The 23,300-nt window shown below is 43.8% G+C and overlaps 2 protein-coding genes across 2 annotated transcripts in view; both read right to left on the minus strand.

Annotated features, from left to right (window-relative positions):
* The window catches only part of MRM1 (mitochondrial rRNA methyltransferase 1), a 12,406-nt gene extending 6,045 nt beyond the window's left edge, over positions 1 to 6,361 (minus strand). The window contains exons 1-4 of the mRNA XM_083359767.1: positions 6,279 to 6,361; positions 3,348 to 4,186; positions 2,304 to 2,397; positions 1 to 51 (exon numbers count right to left, since the gene is read on the minus strand). The exon at positions 1 to 51 is cut by the window's left edge and continues 70 nt beyond it. Coding sequence (XP_083215893.1) covers positions 1 to 51; positions 2,304 to 2,397; positions 3,348 to 4,156 — 954 coding nt within the window. The 5' untranslated portion in view covers positions 4,157 to 4,186; positions 6,279 to 6,361. The remainder of the gene's footprint in view (positions 52 to 2,303; positions 2,398 to 3,347; positions 4,187 to 6,278) is intronic.
* A 7,275-nt stretch (positions 6,362 to 13,636) lies between these two features.
* Positions 13,637 to 23,300, minus strand: part of DHRS11 (dehydrogenase/reductase 11) — a 33,875-nt gene continuing 24,211 nt past the window's right edge. The window contains exons 4-7 of the mRNA XM_083379861.1: positions 22,321 to 22,450; positions 20,428 to 20,520; positions 15,185 to 15,250; positions 13,637 to 14,026 (exon numbers count right to left, since the gene is read on the minus strand). Of these exons, the coding sequence (XP_083235987.1) occupies positions 13,985 to 14,026; positions 15,185 to 15,250; positions 20,428 to 20,520; positions 22,321 to 22,450 (331 nt within the window). The 3' untranslated portion in view covers positions 13,637 to 13,984. The remainder of the gene's footprint in view (positions 14,027 to 15,184; positions 15,251 to 20,427; positions 20,521 to 22,320; positions 22,451 to 23,300) is intronic.

Here is a 23,300-nt window from a genome sequence, read left to right on the forward strand (position 1 = left end):
CTTTCCGTGGCCAACCGTCCCGAGGATTTCCCAACCTTCTTCGGATTTTGTCTTGGGAGAGGAAGGAGGAAAAAAAAAAGTTTCAGACCTCTGCAACGTTTTGCTTTCTATACACAAAGCTCAATTCTTTTGCTTCCTGGAGGGAATAAGGAAAAAAATATCCTGGTTGGTTTTTGGTCAAGTTGCTATGCATGCTGCCTTATATAAAATAGGTATCAATCTAGGGAAAAAAACAGATAAATAAATAAGAATGGTTTCGATTGCCTAATCCAATGTCTCTCAATCATAGCAACTTGAAGACGGGTGGACCTCAACTCCCAGAATTCCCCAGCCAGCATGCTTGAGGATGGGGACTTCAACTCCCAGAATTCCCCAGCCAACATGCTTGAAGATGGATGGACTTCAACTCCCAGAATTCCCCAGCCTGTCGGATTCACCTTATATGGGAATTGGATGGCATAAAAAAATAATAAATGAATGAATTAACTCCCAGAATCCCCTGGCCAGTTATGACTTTGCCTTTCTTCCTGATTCTTCTCAGAAACTGGCATTCTTCCAACAATCACCCAGTCAAAAAAAAACAAGATTTTGGGACCCAGTTAAAAAACAAAGCAAGAGAATTTGCACCATGGTTTCCATCGAGACAAACTCTCCTGCAAGGCACACTAAAAGATGTCAAAGGAGCCAGACCAGCATTTAACCTCTATTGTTAGCCACCATTTTCCAGAGGGGGGGGGGGGAAGAGAAGAAAAATTGTTTCCAACTGTGGCCCTATGCTGCCATCCCATGTCCATGTGTTGTATTACAACAACCCGTACTCCGGAGCAGTATGTACTGTATTTCTCAATCGTGGTATCTTTAAAATGCGTGCACTTAAACTCTCAACTCTTCAATCCCCCCACGTAGCATGCTGGGAATTGAAGTAAGCTGCCAGAGTTGAGGAACAACTGAGCTACAACTAACGGTGAAAGATGGGCAACTTAATACCTTCCACCCTGTATAGTTGGCCATGCTGAGATTGGCTTGTTTATTTATTAGTTTTATCCCACCTTTATTACTGCAATGAAGAAATACTGTAAGCTGCTGTACTTATCGGCTGGAAAGCCAGCAGCTAAGGTTTGAGACCCAAGCGCCAGGTGACGGGTTGAGTTCCCATCCTCGCCTCATCTCTTCCCAACCTAGCAATTCAAAAGCATGCAAATGTTTTGAAACAGAGTTAGAAGATTAGATGATTGGATTTATTAAATGGAACATTTAAAGATTAAACATAGGTTTACGGTAACTATGGGTGAAAAAGAACAGAAAAAATTGGAAATAAATGCATACTAGTTCAAGAGGGTTATGTATTTTAAGTACTATATTATTTTCTTATTTCTGGCTGAGGAATTCAGGGAGTTGAAGTCCACAAGTCATAAAAGGGCCAAGTTTGAAGACCCCTGGCTTGGATTAAAGAGGTAGATGTACTAGTGGACCACCACTTAAGAAGGAGCCAGCAGTATGCCACAGCTGCAAAAAAGGCCAATGCATTCCTAGCATGCATTAACAGAAGGATAGAATCAAGATCACGTGAAGTGTTAGTACCACTTTACAAGGCCTTGGTAAGGCCACACTTGGAATACTGCATCCAGTTTTGGTCACCATATTATAAAAAAGATGTTGAGACTCTAGAAAGAGTACAGAGAAGAGCAACAAAGATGATTAGGGGACTGGAGGCTAAAATGTATAAGGAACGGTTGCTGGAATTGGGTATGTCTAGTTTAATGAAGAGAAGGATGAGGGGGGACATGATAGCAGTGTTCCAGTATCTCAGGGGCTGCCACAAAGAAGAGGGAGTCAAGCTATTCTCCAAAGCACCTGAAGGCAGGACAAGAAGCAATGGATGGAAACTAATCAAGGAAAGAAGCAACCTAGAACTAAATAGGTCAGCATCTTAACCACTACACCAAAGGTCTGCGTGGCTGCCTGGAGAATTCTGGGAGTTGAAGTCCACACATCTTCAAATAAAACTGCCAAGGTTGGACACTCCTGACTTAATTTCTAATCCTCCAAATATTTTCACTGATGTCGTTTAAACTTGTCCCAATTTCTCTAAATTCCTCATATGTGGTTCCCAGAGCAGTTCATCTCTTCTGATGGAAACAAAGTGGAATGTCTATTTTCTCTAATTTGCATGTACACTAATTATTTTATTGATGCCACCTAAAACTATTTGTTCTGTTTGTTTTTAGCACTTATTTGGCACTGCAGATAAAAAAACTCAAGCTTGTTGTTGTTGCGAATTATTAGGAACGGGAGTATTCTACCTTAAGAAGGTCTTGAACATCATCAGTGCTAAATACATCAAAAACTTCCATGACACCCGAGCTGGCTTTGCTAACGACTGGCGTCAGGGAGCAGCTGCAAATAGAAAAGCTGAAGTTTAGAGGACTACCTGCATCTGAAAGGCCACCACACAGGTAATGGATTCAGCTTGCTCTTTGGAACAGACATCCTGAACCCAGTGCCCTCCGGAGGTTGGGACAGCCACTCTCAGAACGGAAAGCAAGCACAGACTTGCTATGCAGGGGATGTTTATTCATCCATTTATTCATTTATTACATTGTTATCCCCCCTTTATTACTTTTATAGGTAACTCAAGGGAGCAAACATCCCTAATACTCCTTCTTCCTCCTATTTTCTCCCACAACAACCCTGTAAGGTGGGTTGGGCTGAGAGAGTGACTGGTCCAAAGTCACTGAGCTGGCTTTCAGGCTAAGGTGGGACTAGAATTCACCGTCTCCTGGTGATTGGCCCAAAGTCACCCAGCTGGCTTTCATGACTAAGGCGGGACTAGAATTCACCGTCTCCTGGTGACTGGCCCAGTCACCCAGCTGGCTTTCATTTAAGGCAGGACTAAAATTCACCATCTCTTAGTGATTGGCCCAAAGTCACCCAGCTGGCTTTCATGACTATGCAAGACTAGAATTCACCGTCTCCTGGTGATTGACCCAAAGTCACCCAGCTGGCTTTCATGACTAAGGGGGGACTAGAATTCACCTTCTCCTAGTGATTGGCCCAAAGTCACCCGGCTGGCTTTCACGCCTAAGGTGGGACTAGAATTCACCGTCTCCTGGTGACTGGCCCAAAGTCACCGAGCTGGCTTTTTAGAATTCACCATCTCTTAGTGATTGGCCCAAAGCAACTGAGCTGGTTTTCATGGCTAAGGTGGAACTAGAACTCACAGTCTCCTGGTTTTTACACCAGAACCTTAAACACTTCACCAAACCGGCTCCTTTTGGTTCAACATTCTTTTTTAATATTGTTCCAACAAATATTGCTTTTCCCAGCCTGAAAAAAGAGCAGCTCACCTGTTCCTTTCACTCGTCACAATCCCGTCAACCCCTAGGAAGTGCGCTGTCCGCAGAACCGCCCCCAAATTCATGGGATCGTGTATCCCCTCCAAAACCAACCAGATACACTGCGACCCCTTGCCAACCGGGGCTCGGTGGAGTGGCCCTTCCTGCCACGCCAGGGGCCGAAGAGGGGAGGCTTCTAGACACACCCCCTGATGGACGCCCCCTTTGCAAAGGGCATCCAACACTTTCCTGTGCACCCTCTTCACCGGGATCCCACGCTCCTCGGCATACTGGGAGAATTTTTCTGCCCCGGGAGATGTTGTGTCTCGGCTCGTTCTGAGGAAGAGCTGGAAAAATGTCCGCTTGGACCTTCCCAGGGCCAAGGAGCAGGGGGCTGTCCCAAATAAGATCTCCGAGCCCTTGGTCCTCTCTGGCAGACAAAGACTTCTCTGCAGCTTTTTATGCTTGGAGACAAAATCATCATTTCTCAGGTTCCTGAATTCTTCCTTAGTGGTGCTCGGCACAGCTTTGGTGTAGAATTTTGGGAAGGGTTTACTTCGAAGAGCATCGGCCTTGCGGTTTTTCCCACCGGGACGGGGTGTGGCATTCAACAGGTCAGTTTCCTGAAGCTTAGACGTTTTAGGCTGCCAAGCGACGGCTTTTTCATCGCTTACTTCCTCAAGAGGCTGACCTTCCAACAATGGCGGCTTTTTCCACATGGAGAAGTGGCGGCTGCTCTTAAAAGGAGCGGTAAGACCAATGGCAACGGGCAACGTTGCTACCTTCCGGAAAGCAGCATTAAAGACACGTAGAGGGTCCATTACTACCACTTCTATTTCTTCATATGTAACCTTAGGAAAAGAAATGGATTATTATATGCAATGCTATAATTTCCTAGCTCTGGGGTCTCCGAATGTGGGCAACTTTAAGACTTGTGGATTTCAATTCCCAGAATGCCCCAGCCACAAGTTTGAAACAGGTTGGGAATCCTCGATCTAAGCCAGGGGTCTCCAAACTTGGCAACTTTTTGCCAAGTTTGGAGAACCCTGGCCTAGATCAAGGATTCCCAACCTCTTTCAAACTTCAGCTGCAAAATTCCTCAACCAGCAGAAGCCACTGACTGGACCGGTCAGTCTCTCTCAGCCCTAAGGAAGAGTCAAGGACTACCACATGTGAAGAACATCGCCAAAAAACCCACTGCAGGCAGTTGCCGTGCATCAAAACTGACTTAAAGGCATCCTCAAAATAATAAAATGAAATAATAAAAATAGTTAGTTGCGGTTTTGTCTCTAATGCCATAAATAAGGGATATGAAAAAAAAATCATTAGAAGAATTCAGGGGTCACCAATAGGATTGTTGCAGGCCAAAGCTGAAAGAAAGAATGCTTGTTATTTATTTAATTATTTAATATACATGCTGGCCATATCACTATGAGGCAATTCTGGTTAGCTTTACAATACCATAAATGACAGTATAACACAGTTGAAAGGTTAGGTAAAGGTAAAGATAAAGGTTCCCCTGCACATGCGTGCTAGTCGTTTCCGACTCTAGGGGCCGGTGCTCATCTCCGTTTCAAAGCCGAAGAGCCAGCGCTTGTCCGAGGACGTCTCCGTGGTCACGTGGCCAGCATGACTAGACGCCAAAGGCGCACGGAAGGCTGTTACCTTCCCACCGGAGTGGTCCCTATTTTTCTACTTGCATTTTTATGTGCTTTCGAACTGCTAGGTTCGCAGAAGCTGGGATGAGTAACAGGTGCTCACTTTGTTACGCGGCACTCGGGATTTGACCCGCCAAACTGCTGACCTTCTGATCGACAAGCTCAGCGTCCTAACCCACTGAGCCACCGCGTCCCTTTTGTTGAAAGGTTAGATGCATTAAAATTCTGGGAACTAAAAGTTAAAACATTCAAGTTGACAACAAAGTAGACAAAAATGCCATGTCCTAAATTTGACAAATAAAAAGCATTCATTTTTAAAAATTGACTTCTCTGCTTTCCAAAGAGGATGGGGACATTTCTATGGAGATTCTCAATCATCCAGGTCAGGGGTCTTCAAACTTGGCCCTTTTATGACTTGTGGACTTCAGCTCCCAGATTTCCTCAGCCAGGTATGCTGGCTGAGGAATTCTGGGAGTTGAAGTCCACAAGTCATAAAAGGGCCAAGTTTGAAGACCCCTGATGCAGGTTATGGTTGCCCTAAAAGTGCCTTTTTTCCAAAAGGCAACTGGGACTTTCTTGGTTGTTTTTTTCCTTTGAAAACGTTTCGCTTCTCATCCAAAAAGCTTATTCAGTTCTTCTTCAGTTCAGTTCAGTTCAGAACTGAAGAAGCTTCCTGGATGAAAAGCGAAACGTTTTCAAAGGAAAAAAACAATCTAGAAAGTCCACTTGCTCCTTGGAAAAAGCACTTTGGGGACAGCAGATGGGATGGGGTGGGATGAAAAGGAACAGATTGAATGGAAAGGAAGATGTGAAAAAGGCAGGCATGCACGAGTGCACAAACATACACACACACAAAATCCGCCTCTCATCCTAGCCAACTTGAGCCCTTAAGCCCAAAAAATACTACATGAGAACATTAGCTCAGGCTTGGGTGCATACAAGCACAGCCAGGAGTGCCAAAGCCCATGTTTCCCAGCGTATGGGGATTATGTAAACTGGAGTCTGAGCCACAAAGAGGGCATCAAGGCTGCACTGGCCTCAGTCAGAGTTAGGGGACAGTTTCAAGATACACCCAAAAGGATTTGGGGAAGGAAGAATGAAATTTGGTTTACATCAGTACGTTTCAATCTCGGCCCCTTTAAGATGCATGGACTTCAACTCCCAGAATGCCCAGCCAGCGTGAAATCTATGACCGGCAACGTAGATACTACCCTACGAACACTTTTTCTGGCATTTTTTTTCTTTTTCTTTTTGGCAAAGCCCTAAATATGCGCTCATCGTTTACCTGCTCCTTTCTTCAATCCAGAAATTCAGGGGTTTCAGCAATTTTTACCGCCCTCGGCGCCACGTGGGTTGAGTTAGCTTCCGGGTCCAGGAAAAAAAAAAGCTCTCTCCTCATCATAGAGTTCTACATAGAGCGACCACCGGAAGGACTTTGTCCTTTGGTGCCCCCTGTTGGCGGAGGATTAAGTTTGTATAAAACGTTGCTGTGGAGTCTCAAACGTGCATTTTCAAGAGGCAACTGGACTTTGTTTTTCCTTGAAGGCGTTTCGCTTCTCATCCAAGAAGCTTCATCAGCTCTGACTGGGTGGTGGGGAATGGGAGGATTTATACTTCTTGCAGACAGCTGGTCATTTGCATTCTTTTAGAGTGTCGTTGAGGGCACTTGGAGGTTTATTTAATAGTAGTATTAATAGTAGTAGTAAAGTTGGAAGGGACCTTGGAGGTCATCTAGTCCAAACCCCTGCTCAGGCAGGAGGTGTCCTTGGGGTCAGCTGAGTACTGCAAATGGGTCTCGAGCCATCTTGGAACTGCTGAAAGGACAAGTTGGAAGGAAAGAGACAGTATCGCCACAATCACGTGATTAAAATTCAGACACTTGGCAACTGACTCATATTTATGACCGTTCCAGTGTCCCAGGGTCACGTGATCCCCTTTTGCAAACTTCTGACGAGCAAAATCAATGGGGAAACCAAATTCACTTAACAACTGTGTGTGACTAACTTAAGAACTGCAGGGATTCACTTAACAACTGTGGCAAGTAAGGTCGCAAAATGAGGCAAAACCCACTTAACTCTTGCTTGGCAACAATTTTTTTTGGCTCAATTGTCGTAAGCTGGCAATTATTTATTTACCTGTAATGAATAAAATGCCATCTTTGGGTGGTATCAGGATTTAAGGTTCTCACCTGACACCAGAGACACCCACCTTGGACCCTCCCCTCCTCAGCCATGGACTCTTGTGGTTTGACTTTGCTCCAGCTCCACCTGGTGTAGTCTACTTTACAGGGTTGTTGTGGGGAAAAGTAGAGAGGGAAAACTGATATGTATGCTAGGATAAAACACGGGTCATAAATTAAATATTTCTGATTTTCTCTGGGGCTGGGTGGGGTTTGGTGGGTTTTCATCCTAACCCCTGCAGTATTTAATTTTTAACAAATCTTTAGCAGCAGAAGTTTTAAATCATTAACTGCATCCTACTCAGTCCTAAGTTCAGTGTGATGCTTTGGAAACAGTCCCCTGAATTTGCCAAAGGGACATGTTTTCGATGCTAAAACAAGCAGGGAAGCGTGGCGGCTGAGATTAAATTAGGAACCTTGTTCCAAGGCCGGCCTTGCCCAGAGGAATTCTCCACTCACCTTAAGCAACCCACCGTTTTTTTTTCAGCTTCAGCTCTGCTCTGAATAAAACATTGAAACTAAAAATAAAACTGGCCCATTTGGGCTGAATTTACGGCTGCCAGCCTGAAAGTGAGCCTTATTTCTGGGTAAACATGTGGCAGGATGGGTCATTAAGTCTTTTTTGCAAAATATTAACTCAGTGTCAAAATATTTGTTCATTTCATGCCAGTTAAAACAAAAAACAAAAGAAATCTCCCACGTTGATATTTTACAACTCTTAATGAGGAAATGAATTGCAAGTTTGCCTCAAGATGCAATGATGGACCTGGCATTAAGGGAAAGTAAGCCTGTTTGTGTTTGTGTGTGTTTACATATATAGGGATGTCCGTGTGAGTGGGTGAGCGTCTAAAGAGACAAAATGGCAAACCTGATTGGGCAATCCAACACACACACACACAGAGAGAGACAGTTTTGCAGGTATGTGAATTATTTTTGGCCATCAAGGGTCAACTTGATGTATGCAAACCAGTGCTTTTGAGCTTTATCAACTTAAAAATGTATTGACTTATCAGCCAGCAGTGAATAGAATAGAATAGAATAGAATAGAATAGAATAGAATAGAATAGAATAGAATAGAATAGAATAGAATAGAATAGAATAGAATAGAATGAGGTAGAATAGAATAGAATAGAATAGAATAGAATAGAATAGAATAGAATAGAATAGAATAGAATAGAATAGAATAGAATAGAATATAGAAGGGACCTTGGAGGTCTTCTAGTCCAGCCCTGTGCTCAAGCAGGAGAATTATACCTTTTCAGACAAGTGACTGTCCAGTGGAGCGCCCACGATTTCTGGTGGCAAGCTGTTCCACTGGTTGATTGGCCTCACTGTCAGGAAGTTTCTCCTTAATTCCTGGTTGCTTCCCTCTTTAATCAGTTTCCAACCGTTGTTTCTTGTCCTGCCCTCTCATGCTCTGGTAAACAACCTGGCCCCCTCTGCCTTGTGACAGCCCCTCAGATACTGGAACACTGCTATCATCTCTCCCCTATTTCTTCTTTTCTTTAGACTAGCCAGACCCAAGTCCCTCAGCCGTTCCTCATATGTTTTAGTCTCCAGGCCTTTAATCATCTTAGTTTCCCTTCTCTGAATTTTTTCCAAACTCTCAACATCTTTTTTGTGATATGCTGAGCAACATTGGCTGCAGTATTCCAGGTGTGGTCTTACTAGGGTTTTATAAAGCAGTACTCATAATTCACATGATCTTGATTCTATGCCTCTATTTATGCAACCCAGGATTGTATTAGCTTTTTTGGTTGCTGCTGCACACTGCTGGCTCATGGTCAAGTGATCGTCCACTAGGACTCCAAGGTCCCTCTGACAGTTACTGTTTTTCAGCCAGGTCCTGCCCAATCTGTACTTGTACCTTTGATTTTTTCTGCCTAAATGTAAAACTTTGCTTTTCTCCACGTTGAAACTCATTTTGTTGGCTAGAGCCCAAGTTTGTCAAGATCTTTTTGGATCCCGAGTTTGTCTTTGGGGTGTTGGCTACTCCTGCTAGTCATCTCCAAATTTGATGAGTTCCCCTCAATTCTCTCATCTAAGTCATTGATGAAGATCTTGAAGAGTACTGGGCTTAAGACAGAACCTCGTAGTACCCCACTGGTTACTTCTCTCCATGTGGATGTAATGCCGTTGAGGACTACTCGTTGAGTATGATTTGCCAGCCAGCTACAGATCCATCTGGTGGTGATGTTGTCCATTCCACCTTTTTCTAGCTTACCAAGGAGTAGGTTGTGGTCTGCTTTATCCAATGCCTTACTGAAGTCTAAGTATACTACGTCTACAGCATTTCGCTGGTCTACTAGTTTAGTCACTTTATCAAAGAATGAAATAAGATTGGTTTGGCATGATCTGTCTAACGAGATAAAGGAATGCAGCAGCATCTTTGTATTTTGTACTTCAAAACTACCTGAACAGAGCAGCTGAGGGAATTGATGATACCTTACATGGTTCAGCCACCAGTGATGTGTTTTGGAAAAAGATAAGCAAGAACATTAGATTGTCCTTTCTATACAGGTTGTCCTACATTTACGACCAGATGTATAATGACTGCAAAGTTACAAACCACCAAAAAAAGGGAATTTGCCACGTGGATTTGAAATTCCAACACAGATAAACCTTGACTTACGACCCACAATTGAGCCCAAAATTTCTGTTGCTAAGTGAGACAGTTGTTAAGTGAGTTTTGCTCCTTTCTTGCCACAGTTGTTAAGTGAAACATTGCAGTTGTTAAGTTAGTAACACGGTTAAGTAAATCTGGCTTCCTCCATTAACTTTGCTTCTCAGAAGGTCGCAAAAGGGGATCACATGACCCCAGGACGCTGCATCCGTCAAAAATACACGTCAGTTGCTAAGCGTCCAAACTTTGGTCATATGACCATGGGGATGCTGCAACAGTGTAAAAAACGGTCATGTCACTTTTTTCAGTGCCGTTGTAACTTTGAACCATCAATGGCCACGAACACATACAATAGTTAGCAGATAGGCTTGATTGAAATATGATCAGTTAGTGGCTTAACATGTTGAGAGAAACTCAACTATGTTATTGGAATGTTATGTGAACCAAGCCATCACTTGAAGTCATAATGGGCTTTTTGGGGTGGGTGGGTGCTTTATATGAATATAGCCACTGTCCACCCAGTTGTAGGGTTTCATGTGTTGCCATATCCCAGCCAGAGTAGATATGATTTGTTCTAGTGGTTACAACACCAGGCTAGAAAACAGGATACTGTGAGTTCAAATCCTGCCTTAACTATGCCACTTGGTTGATTTTGGACCAATCCCCAGGTGATGCTGAGTTCTAATCCCGCCATAGGCATGAAAACTGACTGGCTGACTTTGAGCCAATCACCAGAAGTTGCTGTGTTCTAATCCAGCCTTAGGCATGAAGCCAACTGGGTGACTTTGGGGCCAGTCACTCTCTCTCTCCGCCCCACCCACCTCACAGGGTTGTTGTGAGGAAAATAGGAGGATGAATCTATAGAGAGTACTCGACTTACAACAGTTCACCTAGTGATCGTTCAAAGTTACAACGGTACTGAAAAAGTGACCATTTTTGAGACTTATAACCATTGTAGCAGCCCCATGGTTACGTGATTTACATTTGAATGCTTGACAACTGACTCATATTTACGACAGTTGCAGAGTCCTGGGGTCATGTGATCACCTTTTCTGACAACCAAAGTCAATGGGGAAACCAGATTCACTTATCAACCGGAATACTAATTTAACAAGTTCCATGATTCACTTCTCAAGAAAAGTCCTAAAATGGGGCAAAACTCACTTAATAAATTTCTCACTTAGCAACGTAAATTTGGGGCTCAGTTGTGGCTGTAAGCTGAGGACTACCCGTAGTGAATATGTTCACTGCCTTGAGTTATTTGTAAAAAATATAAAAACAGCAGAATACAAACCATAAGAAATAAAAAATATTAAAATCCTATGATAAAGAGTTTATTATTCTGTTTAAAATAATACAAAGGGGCAGATGCCTGTGCACCTCACAACACCACACACACAAAGAATAATGATTATTGCCCATAGGAGTCCCCAAAGGGGCAAGGAGAGGCGAATGTTGTTCTGTGCATTGTGACATTTTTGTGCCAATGTTGTAATCCTGCCTGCGTCATTGCTCCTTTGCAAAGCATCCTTGGAAGTGGGGTGCCGAGGGAAAGGGGGGGCTGCTTTAAAAAGACAAGATGGCGGCCACAATTGTACAGGTAGTGCTTGACATACGACCAATCGCTTAACTTAAAGACCATTTGAAGTTACTACAGATCTCCCCTCAGGGGTAGGCAACCTTGGCTCTTTTATGACTCGTGGACTTCAGCTCCCAGAATTCCTGAGCCAGCATGGCTCAGTATGGAAACCTCTCCCTTTCTCCTCAGCATGGCTGGCTCAGGAATTCTGGGAGTTGAAGTCCACAAGTCATAAAAGAGCCAAGGTTGCCTACCCCTGTGGCCTAGCTACATACAATTCATTTTCAGAGTTACGGTGGCCATGCCCACACCAAGATCATGTGATCACATTTTGGTTGCTTGGCAGCCAGCTCCCCTTTATGGCTATTTCAGCATCCTGCAGTCACGTGACCGTATTTGTGATTTTGTTATTGTTGCTGCCGATTTCTCAGATTTATTTCTTGCTTCTGGCAAAACTTATTTCTCAGATTTATTTCTTGCTTCTGGCAAAACTTTCTCATGTGGGGGGGGAAGGGTTTCGTTTAATGAGTGCCACATTCACTTCATGACTGCTGCTGCATTTGCTTAACACTCACTTAATAAGCGTCACAAAAACCGCTCGTCCCCTTGAATTGCATGACGCCTCGCCTGATGACCGCAACAACTTAACAACTGTAATTCAGTGATAGTTGTAAGTCGAGGACTACCTGTACAATCAGAGCCCCGACCCCTTTTGACATGCGGAAAAGAGGCAAGGTTTGGACTGCGTAGTTGCAGCCACCAAATTTTTTTTCGATGGCCTTAAACAGGCACGTCTACCCAACAGAGTAGATTTATAGATGGAAAAGGACAACTGACTTACAACCATTTCTGTTGCTAAGCAAAGCAGTTGTTAAAGTGAGTCACGCCCCATTTGACAATTTTTTTTGCCAGTTATTAAGCAAATCACTTTGGTCGTTAAGTGAAACTGTGGTCATGAACTGAATTCCCCTGTGGACTTTGTTTGTCAGAAGCCGGCTGGGAAGATCGCAGATGGTGATCACGTGACTCAGGGACAGTGCAACTGATCTACGTACATGCCAGTTGCCAAGTGCCTGAATTTTGATCGTGTGACCCTGGGGATGCTGTGAAAACCAGTCATAAGTCACTTTTTTCAGTGCCATTGTAACCTCAAACGGTCACTAAGTGAACAGTTGTAAGTCAAGGACTACCTGTATTGCCTTCATCCTCAGAAACACTGCTCTGCAACTCCAGAATCCAAGATTTACTTGGTGGAGCAGTGGGCTAATGCCTCCTTAAGTAACACCAGCTGCCTGCAATTAGTGCAGGTTCGAGTCCCACCAGGCTCAAGGTTGACTCAGCCTTCCATCCTTCCGAGGTAGGTAAAATGAGGACCCAGATTGTTGGGGGCAATAAGCTGACTTTGTAATAATGCCGCTTGGGGTGTGTGTGAAAGCCCTAACAAGCAGGCATATACATAGAATGAAGGCTACTGCTAAGCTTGTAAGCCGCCCTGAGTCTTCGGAGAAGGGCGGGATATAAATGGAATTAAAATAAAAAAAAATAAGTATATACAGCTAGTCCTCGATGTATGACCACAACTGAGCCCAAAATTTCTGTTGACCTTTGAGACCTTTGTTAAGTGATTTTTTGCCCCATTTTACGACTTTTCTTGCTGAATCGCTGCAGTTGATAAGTTAGTAACCTGGTTGTTAAGTGAATCTGGCTTCCACATTGACTTTGCTTGTCAGAAGGTCGCAAAAGGGGATCGCATGATCCTGGGACACAGCAAAGGTCATCAATATGAACCAGTTGCCAAGAATCTGAATTTTGATTACATGATCATGAGGATGCTGCAAAGGGCTTAACTGTGAAAAACGGTCATAAGTCACATTTTCCAGTGCCGTTATAACTTTGAACGGTCACTAAACGAGCTGTTGTAAGTTGAGGACTACCTGTATATCAACGAAAAGGCTGCAGATATTTGAACCTGCAATCCAAGCCCACTTCTGCTCTAAGTGAATGGAAATCGCTTTTTAAGCTGGAGGGGTTGCGTTTTGTTCTCATTTAATGGATATAAAGGCAACTCCTCAGTGCCTGGAAGACAGAAACTCCTATTTTAACTTTTCGGGGGTGAGAACCTAAAAAGAAAAAGACAGGGTAGCATTCCGGTTTCAATGAATTTCCAGAAAATCGTACATTGGTCGCAAGTCACAAAGGGAAGCTGAGGGAATCGCTCATGAAACGTTCGCTGTCTGGATCCGCTGTCAGTTCCTTCCCCCCAAAATCAGAATCCGGTGATATTGACGCTTCTAAGCTTTCACCGTTGGAAGGGACCTTGGAGTTCTTCTAGTCCAACCCAGAGGGTTCTGTGCAAAAGCTGGGAACTGTTGCTTACAAATTAATCGTAGTGGAGAGAAGAACCAAGGCATGAGTGGAGGACTTATTGGGAAGACTGGATTTTCATGCCAGTTTCCACTGAGGTCAGTTCAGCTGAGGAGAGCGATGAGGGCGAAGGGTCAAGCCTTTCCACAAGGCCCTTAGCAAGTCACCGGTCATCTGAAGAAAACCCTGTTTGGAGAAAGAGTGTCCCCACGCTGGATGCCTGGCTACCATCCTCTTCTTCCTCTGCTATGACATTTGTTCGGTGGGTCTCATCTGAATATCGCCAATCTGGAAGACACAAAGAAAATTGGACACTGCTGCTGGGCGTTTTTCAACAAAAACATTGTAAAACCATAATGTGACCACAGGATGCAGGCAGATGGTCATAAATCAGCCCCTGGAGTTCGGTCATGTGACTGTACAGAAGCCCCCCCCCAAACCATCAGAACTTCAAATATGGATCATAGGTAGGCTGAAAGTTGGCCCATCGTAACTCTGAATCCATCAACTCTGAGTGACCAGTTGTAAGTTGAGGACTCTCCAAAAATCCTTCTTACATCTTTCTCTGGCAAGTCAGTTTATCTAAAGCAGGGGTCTTCAAACTTGGCCCTTTTATGACTTGTGGACTTCAAGTGCCTGGCTGAGGAATTCTGGGAGTTGGCTCAGCATGCCTGGCTGAGGAATTCTGGGAGTTGAAGTCCACAAGTCATAAAAGGGCCAGGTTTGAAGACCTCTGATCTAAAGAAACACAACTATGTGCAAATTTAAAGCAGCAGCTTAGAAATGTAAATTAATAGGAGAACTGCAGGGAGGGAAATATGGGAAGTCCTCGGCTTATGACCATAATTGAACCCAAAATGTCTGTTGCTAGGTAAGGCAGTTAAGTGAGTTTTGCCCCATTTCACGACCTTTCTTGCCACAGAAGTTAAGTGCAGCTGTTAAGTTACTAACCCGGTTGTTAAGTGGATCTGGCTCCCCCATTGACTTTGGATGTCAGAAGGTCAGAAAAGGGAATCACATGACACCCTCCCCCAGGACACTGCAACCGTCATAAATATGAGTCAGTTACCAAGTGTCCAAATTTTGATCATGGGGGATGCTGCAACGGTCGTAAGTGTGAAAAACGGTCATAACTCACTTTTTTCACTGGTGTTGTACCTTTTAATAGTTGTTAAACAAATGGTTATAAGTCGAGGACTACATGTAGTCATAGCAACCTGACAGAAGCACACCAACATTATGCACAGCATGACGTCACTACATTAGTGAAGTCATGGCATCCTTGAGTTATCCTTAAAGTCAGATCATTCTTGCATCATTTGTTGTGCTGTGTGTGATGCCATTTCCTCCCCCAGGGACCTTCATGGAAATAATCTTCCCCCATCCTACCCATTTACAAAAATATATATATATATACCGTATATATATATATATCAGAAACTCTACCTGTACATGAGGTGGGGCGCTGAGAACATATATTACAGCGTTGGCCATATCTTCAGCTTTTAGACACTAGGAAAGAGACAGAAACAGAATGCAGGAAAAAATAACAGAATAATAGAGTTGGAAGGGACTTTGGAGGTCTTCTAGTCCAACCCCCTGCTCAGACAGGACACCCTACACCAGTGATGGTGAACCTTTTAGTGACCGAGTGCCCAAACTGCAACCAAAACCCACATGTATCGTTGGGTAGGCGTGGCCCATTGGGTGGGCGTGGCCCATTGGGTGGGCGTGGCTGTGGTGGTAACGGCAGACTGGGTGGGACTAAAAGTTCAATCATTTCCAACTTGAGAAGTTGAAATGGATTGTTTGATTGAACTTTTTTTTTTTTTTTGCCCACGGCAGCGGAGGCCTAAAGCGAAAAGATTTTATAAAACCCATCTGAAGGCCTAGGACTGGGGCGACGGCGCGCATGCCCACAGAGAGGGTTCTGCGTGTCGCCTGTGGCACGCGTGCCATAGGTTCGCCACCACGGCCCTATACCATTTCAGACAAATGGCTGTCCAGCCTCTTCTTAAAAACGTCGAGTGTTGGAGCATGTATGCACGTGTGAAGGACCATGAAAGAGGAAACTTGTTGGAATAACCATGATCTCTGTTCCTATACATGAAGCTGGCTAGTACTTTTCTGGCTAGTACTTTTCTGCCATGGAAAGTCTTCAGTGAACCACGTGTAAGGAAGTAAGCCATAAACCTGGTAGACAAAGAAACCTAGGAGAGATGTCATTGGCTATAGCCATATAAGGGCATGATTACATAATTTTTTCACACCATTGGCTATTCCATATAAGGCAAATTCTGACGCCTCCTGCAGATGATTGGTCATTACTGTATTTGAATCTACCATTTACACCTATGTCCTTTCAGGATAGTTTAGAAGAACACATGTGTAATCATGATTGGTGTATTTGAACAATAATTAAACATGATTGGTTGCTTTGAACTATAAATAAACAAGGTCCACTGCTCCTCGTGGTTCGGTGTCCATCCTAGGAGCAGCGGAGCCCTCACCCCGAGAGATCTCTGTGTCCTTCTTTCATGGACGCCAACCCTGGGCAGGAGCAGCCTCTGCCCAGTATCACCAGCAGCTAATTTCTCAACCCGGCTGCACAAGCAGCAGGTTCCTTGCAGAAACTGCCAGCAGATTTTGGAAAGGGTTTCCCAATCATCTTCCCATTTTTGTTGCCAAGCCAAGATTTCAGAAGACATTTCATTTCTGAAAGGTTGACACTCATTTCGAGCTTGTCCATCAGCTTGTTGATGGGTGGTCCAAGCTGGTGGTTCTACAGAGCTAGAGCCATTCCCTGGGCCCCATGTATTTTGGAAAACTGATAATAATCAAGCCAAAATCCTCCTGTCTCTGATACTCAGACGGTTCAAATACCAGTGTCATTAGCTACAATCTTTCACAACTTTAGTACCTTTAGGATGCGTGGACTTCACCACCCAGAAGTCCCCAGCCAGCAGGATTCTGGGAGTTGAAGTCCACATAGCTTAAAGCACACTGGTTGGAAGACTCTGGGAACTGAAGCCCACACATCTTTAAGCAGCTTAGCTAGGGGTTTCTGGCAATTGAAGTCCACATATCTTCAAGCACACTGGGGTATTCTGGGAATTGTAGCTCACATATCCTCAAGCATACTAACTAGAGGATTTTGGGAGTTGAAGTCCCCACCTCTTCAAGCACACTGGGCTATTCTGGAAATTGTAGTTCACATATCCTCAAGCATACTAACTAGAGGATTTTGGGAGTTGAAGTCCACACCTCTTCAAGCACACTGGCTGGGGGATTCTGGGAACTGTAGTTCACATACCCTCAAGCATACTAACTAGAGGATTTTGGGAGTTGAAGTCCACACATCTTCAAGCACACTGGCTGGGGGATTCTGGGAATTGAAGTCCACACCTCTTCAAGCACGCTGGGGTATTCTGGGAATTGTAGTTCACATATCCTCAAGCATACTAACTAGAGGATTTTGGGAATTGAAGTCCACACATCTTCAAGCACACTGACTGGGGGATTCTGGGAATTGAAGTCCACACATCTTCAAGCACACTAGCTGGGATTCTGGAAGCTGATACCCATGTCTCTTAAAGCATACTGGCAGGGGGGATTCTGGGAATTGTAGTTCACACCTTTTGAAGCACCCTGGCTGGGGGATTCTGGGAGTCAAAGTCCACATAGCTTAAAGTCGCCAAGCTTGTGGAACATCGTACTGTATCACCTACCTTCCCACTCTCTCTACCATCATGAACTCACAGTTCAGAGTCCAAAATTACCTAACCATGCAGCAGGAATTTTGAAGCACAAACAGCTTTCTATCCAGGGCTAAGTGTAAGATGGAGTCACGAAGTCTAGAAAGACCCACAATTCTAACCCCACATTCCTCCTGATTCATCTCTGTTTCCAAAATAGCCCGAAGATCGCTGTAGATTAGCCAAAGCTTGCAAGTTAGCAATAATCCCCAGCGTTCATTCCGAGACAGAATAGCTTCGCAATGCACTGGACGTTGTTAAAGGCATTGAAACTGTGCTTTTCCAAAAGGGGCTTTAACTTTCTGAAAATAATATTTGGTGATTATTATTTTTTTTTTTGAATGGTTTCCTGCCTTTAGTTATTTTAATGTGGGTTGAGGGAGGATTTTAGCTGTAAGTCTGTTTTGAAATAACTTTATCCTGCCAAGTTATTATGATAGGTAGAACAGAAATAAAGTAAAAAAAACACTACCCAAAGGTCAAGAACTGCACATGTGTGACACACATGCACATGTGAAACACAGAAGTGTAGCCGTGTATACATATCAGCCAGAAGCCGGTTGCCCAAAAAAAGAAAGGACAAAATCCTAAATTTATATTAACTGAATGAATGACTTCTCGTTAAAGGCCTATAAAATTGGTTGCAAAATTAATTGTTTTCCCCTTTTGCCTGTACCCAGTTAAGCTGAAGTTTTTTCCACACACACCCTGAAATTACTGATGAATGACCGAGGGTGCTCTTGCTTAAGACTAGACAGAAGTTGCTGAAAAGACTTTAAAAGTTTCCAACCTGGCGGAAATGGCAAAGATTTCAGCGTACTTGAAAGACCATTCGCAACAGAGATATATTGTGGAGTGGAAAAAAATGGATTGATTACATCCAGAATAAATATGGGACTAAAAAGTTTCATTTAGCATTTGAATAAGTATTGATGTGATATTTATATTGCTTGTAGTTATTTTATAAGAGTTAAAGTGCGATAGATTTAATAGTTTATTGTTGTTTGCATAAGGTAGATTATGATTGTTTGTATTTTTATACCCTGTATTTAGCTCTGGGAAGTCGGGGAGGGGGGAGGGAGGGAGGGGTTGGGGAGGGTTGGGGAGAGGGGAGGGGGTTGGGAGGGGTTTTATTTTGTTAAAAATAAAATGTGTTGTAAAACTTTTCAATAATAATTAAAAAAAGAAGTTGCTGAAAAGGGAGGAATACACAGGAAGTGCAAAGGTCTACTCAAGATTATGGATTTCTTGGCAGATTAGCTTGAAGTTAAGCCTTGGCTAACCCATTTATAAAATCAATCCCATATCTGCATGTGCCAATGATCTCTCTCAAATACAACCGTTCTCTCTCACATGGAAACAAGATGAATACATACAATGATGCCCAAATTCTAACAGAAACAGCCAAAAGAATGAGGAAGGGGAGGGGGAAAGAGAAGGAAGACGAGGGAGGAGAAGGAATGAGGAAGTGGGAGGAGGAGGAGGGGAGGGGGAGAAGGAAAGGTGGAGGACTGTGGGGTCCTTGGTGCTCTCTGAGCTTGGTGGTTTTCTTGCAGACCTTTCATGACCCAACTAGGTAACACCATCAGTGACTGATGCTGTTATCTACTCTGGGTAATGAAACATCTGCAAGAAAACCACCAAGCTCACAGAGCACCAAGGACCCCTCATTTTGACCATGAGCCAGGAGGACGAGGAGGACAAGGAGAAGGAGGAGGAGGAGGAAGAGGAGAAGGAGGAGGAGGAGGAGAAGAAGAAGAAGAAGAAGAAGAAGAAGAAGAAGAAGAAGAAGAAGAAGAAGAAGAAGAAGAAGAAGAAGAAGAAGAAGAAGACCTGATCTAGATGCTCCTTTGATGATAAGAAGAAGAAATGATAATGGAGGAGGAGGAGAAAGAAAGGAGGAGAATGAGAAGGTAAGGGAGAAAGGGAAGAGGAGGGGAAGGGGCAGATAGACAGACTATACTTGGAATCCTATATCCAATTTGAGGTATCATCATTCCAAATGGAAGATGGTGAGAAAGGGCTAAAGGATTTGGGTATGATTAGCAAGAGCTAAGATGACTAAGGGAGAAATAGGAGTAACTGTTCATACCAAAGGAGGAGTAGGCTCCCTGACTGTCCTCCCCCACCCCCAAGGACAGGAACAGATCCAATGTGGTTAAAATGAAGAAGACAGTTCAAGCTAGATCTTAGGAGGCATTCCCTGACTCTACAAGCGGTCAGCTCGGACACCTCATGAAACGGTGCCTTCTCCTTCGCTTGAGGCCTTCAAACTGGGTGATCCATCTAACTTGGGTGCTGTAGCGCATGGTTTCTTCACCTTGATGACCTGAAGAGGTGTGGACTTCAACTCCCGGAACCACAATTAGGACCAGAATTTCTGTTCTTAGGCAAGGCAGTTGTTAATCGAGCCACGTCCGGTTTTACAACCTTTTTTTTGGCCAATTTTCTGCAGTTGTTAAGTGAATTGTGCAGTTATTAAGCAAATCCTGCTTCCTCCATTGACTTCGCTTGTCAGAAGCCGGCTGGGAAGGTCTCAGATGTTGATCACGTGATCCCAGGATGCTGTAATCTTCATAAATGCATGCCAGTTACCAAGCACCCTAATTTTGATCATGTGGGCCGTAGAGATGCAGTGACGGTCGTAAGGATGAGAACCAGTCCTAAGACACTTTATTCAGTACCGTTGTAACTTGGAACCATCACTAAACAAATAACTGTAAATCAAGGATTACCTATAATTATATAAACCCAATGTATAAATTTAGATTGAATTATAGGGATTTTTTTTCCTGCCACCCCCCGCAAATCTACCCAGTGTTTGGGTGCACTGCCCAGAAGTTGAATGTGCCTATCCTAAACTCAAAATACAAACAATTTTACATTTCTCTTAACCAACATCACCCCTCTATAGCTCTTTGGTTTTTTTCTTACCCTAATACTCTCATATGTGGCTGCAGCTCTTTCTGGATCATTATCGTGCAGTTTAAAAGCAAATCCAGTCTCGACCAGACCTGGAGAAATACACTAAGAAAAGAAAAGAAAAACAGGAATAAAACGAGGAAAAAGCAAAACAGCATCCTATTGTACATCCTGCTTTTCTAGGATAAAACATCAACATGAATACAGATATTCCTCGAGTTACAACTGCAATGGATCCTGCCTGTTATAATCATAAATTGCAACAACCTGATTTTACGACTTTTTTTTTGTGACGGTCATTAAGCTAATCACCACGGTCGTTGAGTGAATCAAACACCGCAGTTCTTAAGCCAACCACTAATTTGCTACGGGCACAGCTGTCCCCGAAATTGGAAGTAAATGCCATTTTTTGGCAAAACCATCGTAAACAGTGGTCACATGACTGCAGGATGCTGCAAAGGCCTCAAAGGCGCCCATGTTGTGAAGCACCTGGAGTTCAGTCACATGGCCACAGGGAAAGCTGTCTGTCAAAACTTCAGATCCAGGTCATAAAATCCACTTTTTCAGGTCCCTCTTAACTTCAAATGGTTAGTAAGTGAACAGTTATAAGTCAAGACTACCTGTACATATTAATAATCACCAGCACAAAAAAGAAGTACATATAAAACATCTAAGTAAATCCCAAACGTACTTTTCCAACTGGACTTTCTTGGGTTTTTCCTTGAAAACGTGTCGCTTCTCATCCAAGACGTTTCTCGGATACTAAGCAAAAGGTTTTCACAAAAAAAAACCCCCAAGAAATTCCAGATGCCTTTTGGAAAAGCATCTTTGCAACAACCGTGACCTGGATGGCTGAGAATCTCTATAGACATCTAAGTAAATCCAATCAGATGTTAAAAACAAATACATCTTAATCAATCCTGAAAGGTCTACATCGATCAGCGGGCCATGCCTACAAACTCCAGCCCACTTTGGGGTTGACCTCCAAATATTCATGGGACCATGTATAAATAAATGAAATAAATAGATTTATAAATAAAATAGTGGGGCTGCACTGACTGGGAGGGATCAAAGTTGTAAACCAGTGTTTGTCAACCTTGACAACTTTAAGATGGGTGGACTTCAATTCTCAAAATTCCCCAGCCAGCATGCTTTTAAGATGAGTAAACTTCAATTCCTTTGCTGGCTGGGGAATTCTGGGGGTGGAAATCCACCCATCTTAAAGCAGGCTGGCTGGGGAATTCTGGGAGTGGAAGTCCACACATCTTAAAGCAGGCTGGCTGGGGAATTCTGGGAGTGGAAATCCACCCATCTTAAAGCAGGCTGGCTGGGGAATTCTGGGAGTGGAAGTCCACACATCTTAAAGCAGGCTGGCTGGGGAATTCTGGGAATTGACATCCACCCATCTTAAAGCATGACAGCTGGGGAATTCTGGGAGTGGAAGTCCACTCATCTTAAAGCAGGCTGCCTCGGGAATTCTGGGAGTTGACGTCCACCCATCTTAAATCTTGCTGGCTGGGGAATTCTGGGATTGGAAATTCACCCATCTTAAAGCAGACTGGCTGGGGAATTCTGGGAGTGGAAGTCCACCCATCTTAAAGCAGGCTGGCTGGGGAATTCTGGGAGAGGAAGTCCACCCATCTTAAAGTTGCCAAGGTTGAGAAACACTGTGGTAGACTGTTAGCCTCTGGGCACAGCCTGACTGAAAATTTGCCAACGATGCTCTATGCACACAAAGAGGACTGACCTCACGAAAGCCCATAAACGTGGTCTTCGGAAAAGAATATCAGGTCTGGTCATTTTTGGAAAAGAGACATCTTTTCTGACCCACAAAGCTTGGCAGAGATGGAGGGAATTGAACCCAGGACTTCAGGCAAGCAAAACAGGCCAATCAGAGTTACTCACGGTGGCTCGTATATGAGTCTTTGCTTCTCTGAGTTCCTGCCGAAGCCCTTCGGTTAAAGCCGTCACAGCATACTTGGTGGCGCTGTAAAAGTGTACAACCGACTCTGGGACGACTCTGTGACCACTCATGCTGGGGTCAACGCAGGGAAAAAGGAATGAAAGGCAAAAGAGGGGGGAAATATTCAGTATAGGTAGTCTCAACTTACGACTACAACTGAGCTCACAATTTCTGTTGCTAAGCAAGGCAGTTAAGTGAGCTGTGTCCCATTTTACGACCTGTTTTTCCACAGTTGTTAAGTGTAATATATATACTCACACGCTGTATGTTATATACACACACATACATGCATACATATATACACATACATACACATTGACTCACAACAGCCACAGCCTCACTCAGAGTGGCTGATAACGAGGAATGCTGGGAGATGTAGTTTTTTTATTTTTATTTTAATTCCATTTATATCCCGCCCTTCTCCGAAGACTCAGGGCGGCTTACAAGCTTAGCAGTAGCCTTCATTCTATGTATATGCCTGCTTATTAGGGCTTTCACACACACCCCAAGCGGCATTATTACAAAGTCAGCTTATTGCCCCCCAACAATCTGGGTCCTCATTTTACCTACCTGGGAAGGATGGAAGGCTGAGTCAACCTTGAGCCTGGTGGGATGCGAACCTGCACTAATTGCAGGCAGCTGGTGTTACTTAAGGAGGCATTAGCCCACTGCTCCACCAAGGCTCTTAGTTGATGGTTGTTTTCCACAGCTTGCCTACCCCAGAAGAAAAGGTGAGTATATGTACCATCACCGTTTGAGACAGATATGGTAAGCCAGCTGTGAACATTTTGTTTTCCATATTCATTCATTCATTTGCTCATGCACTCATTCCCTCATTTAAGTTACAAAGCTGCCCAACTCACATCAGTGAAGCTGTATGGCTCACAAAATTAAACATGAGCAAAAAAATATAATAAACAAA

The sequence above is a fragment of the Vipera ursinii genome (assembly GCF_947247035.1).
Source record: "Vipera ursinii genome assembly, chromosome: 1".
Lineage (NCBI taxonomy): Eukaryota > Metazoa > Chordata > Lepidosauria > Squamata > Viperidae > Vipera > Vipera ursinii.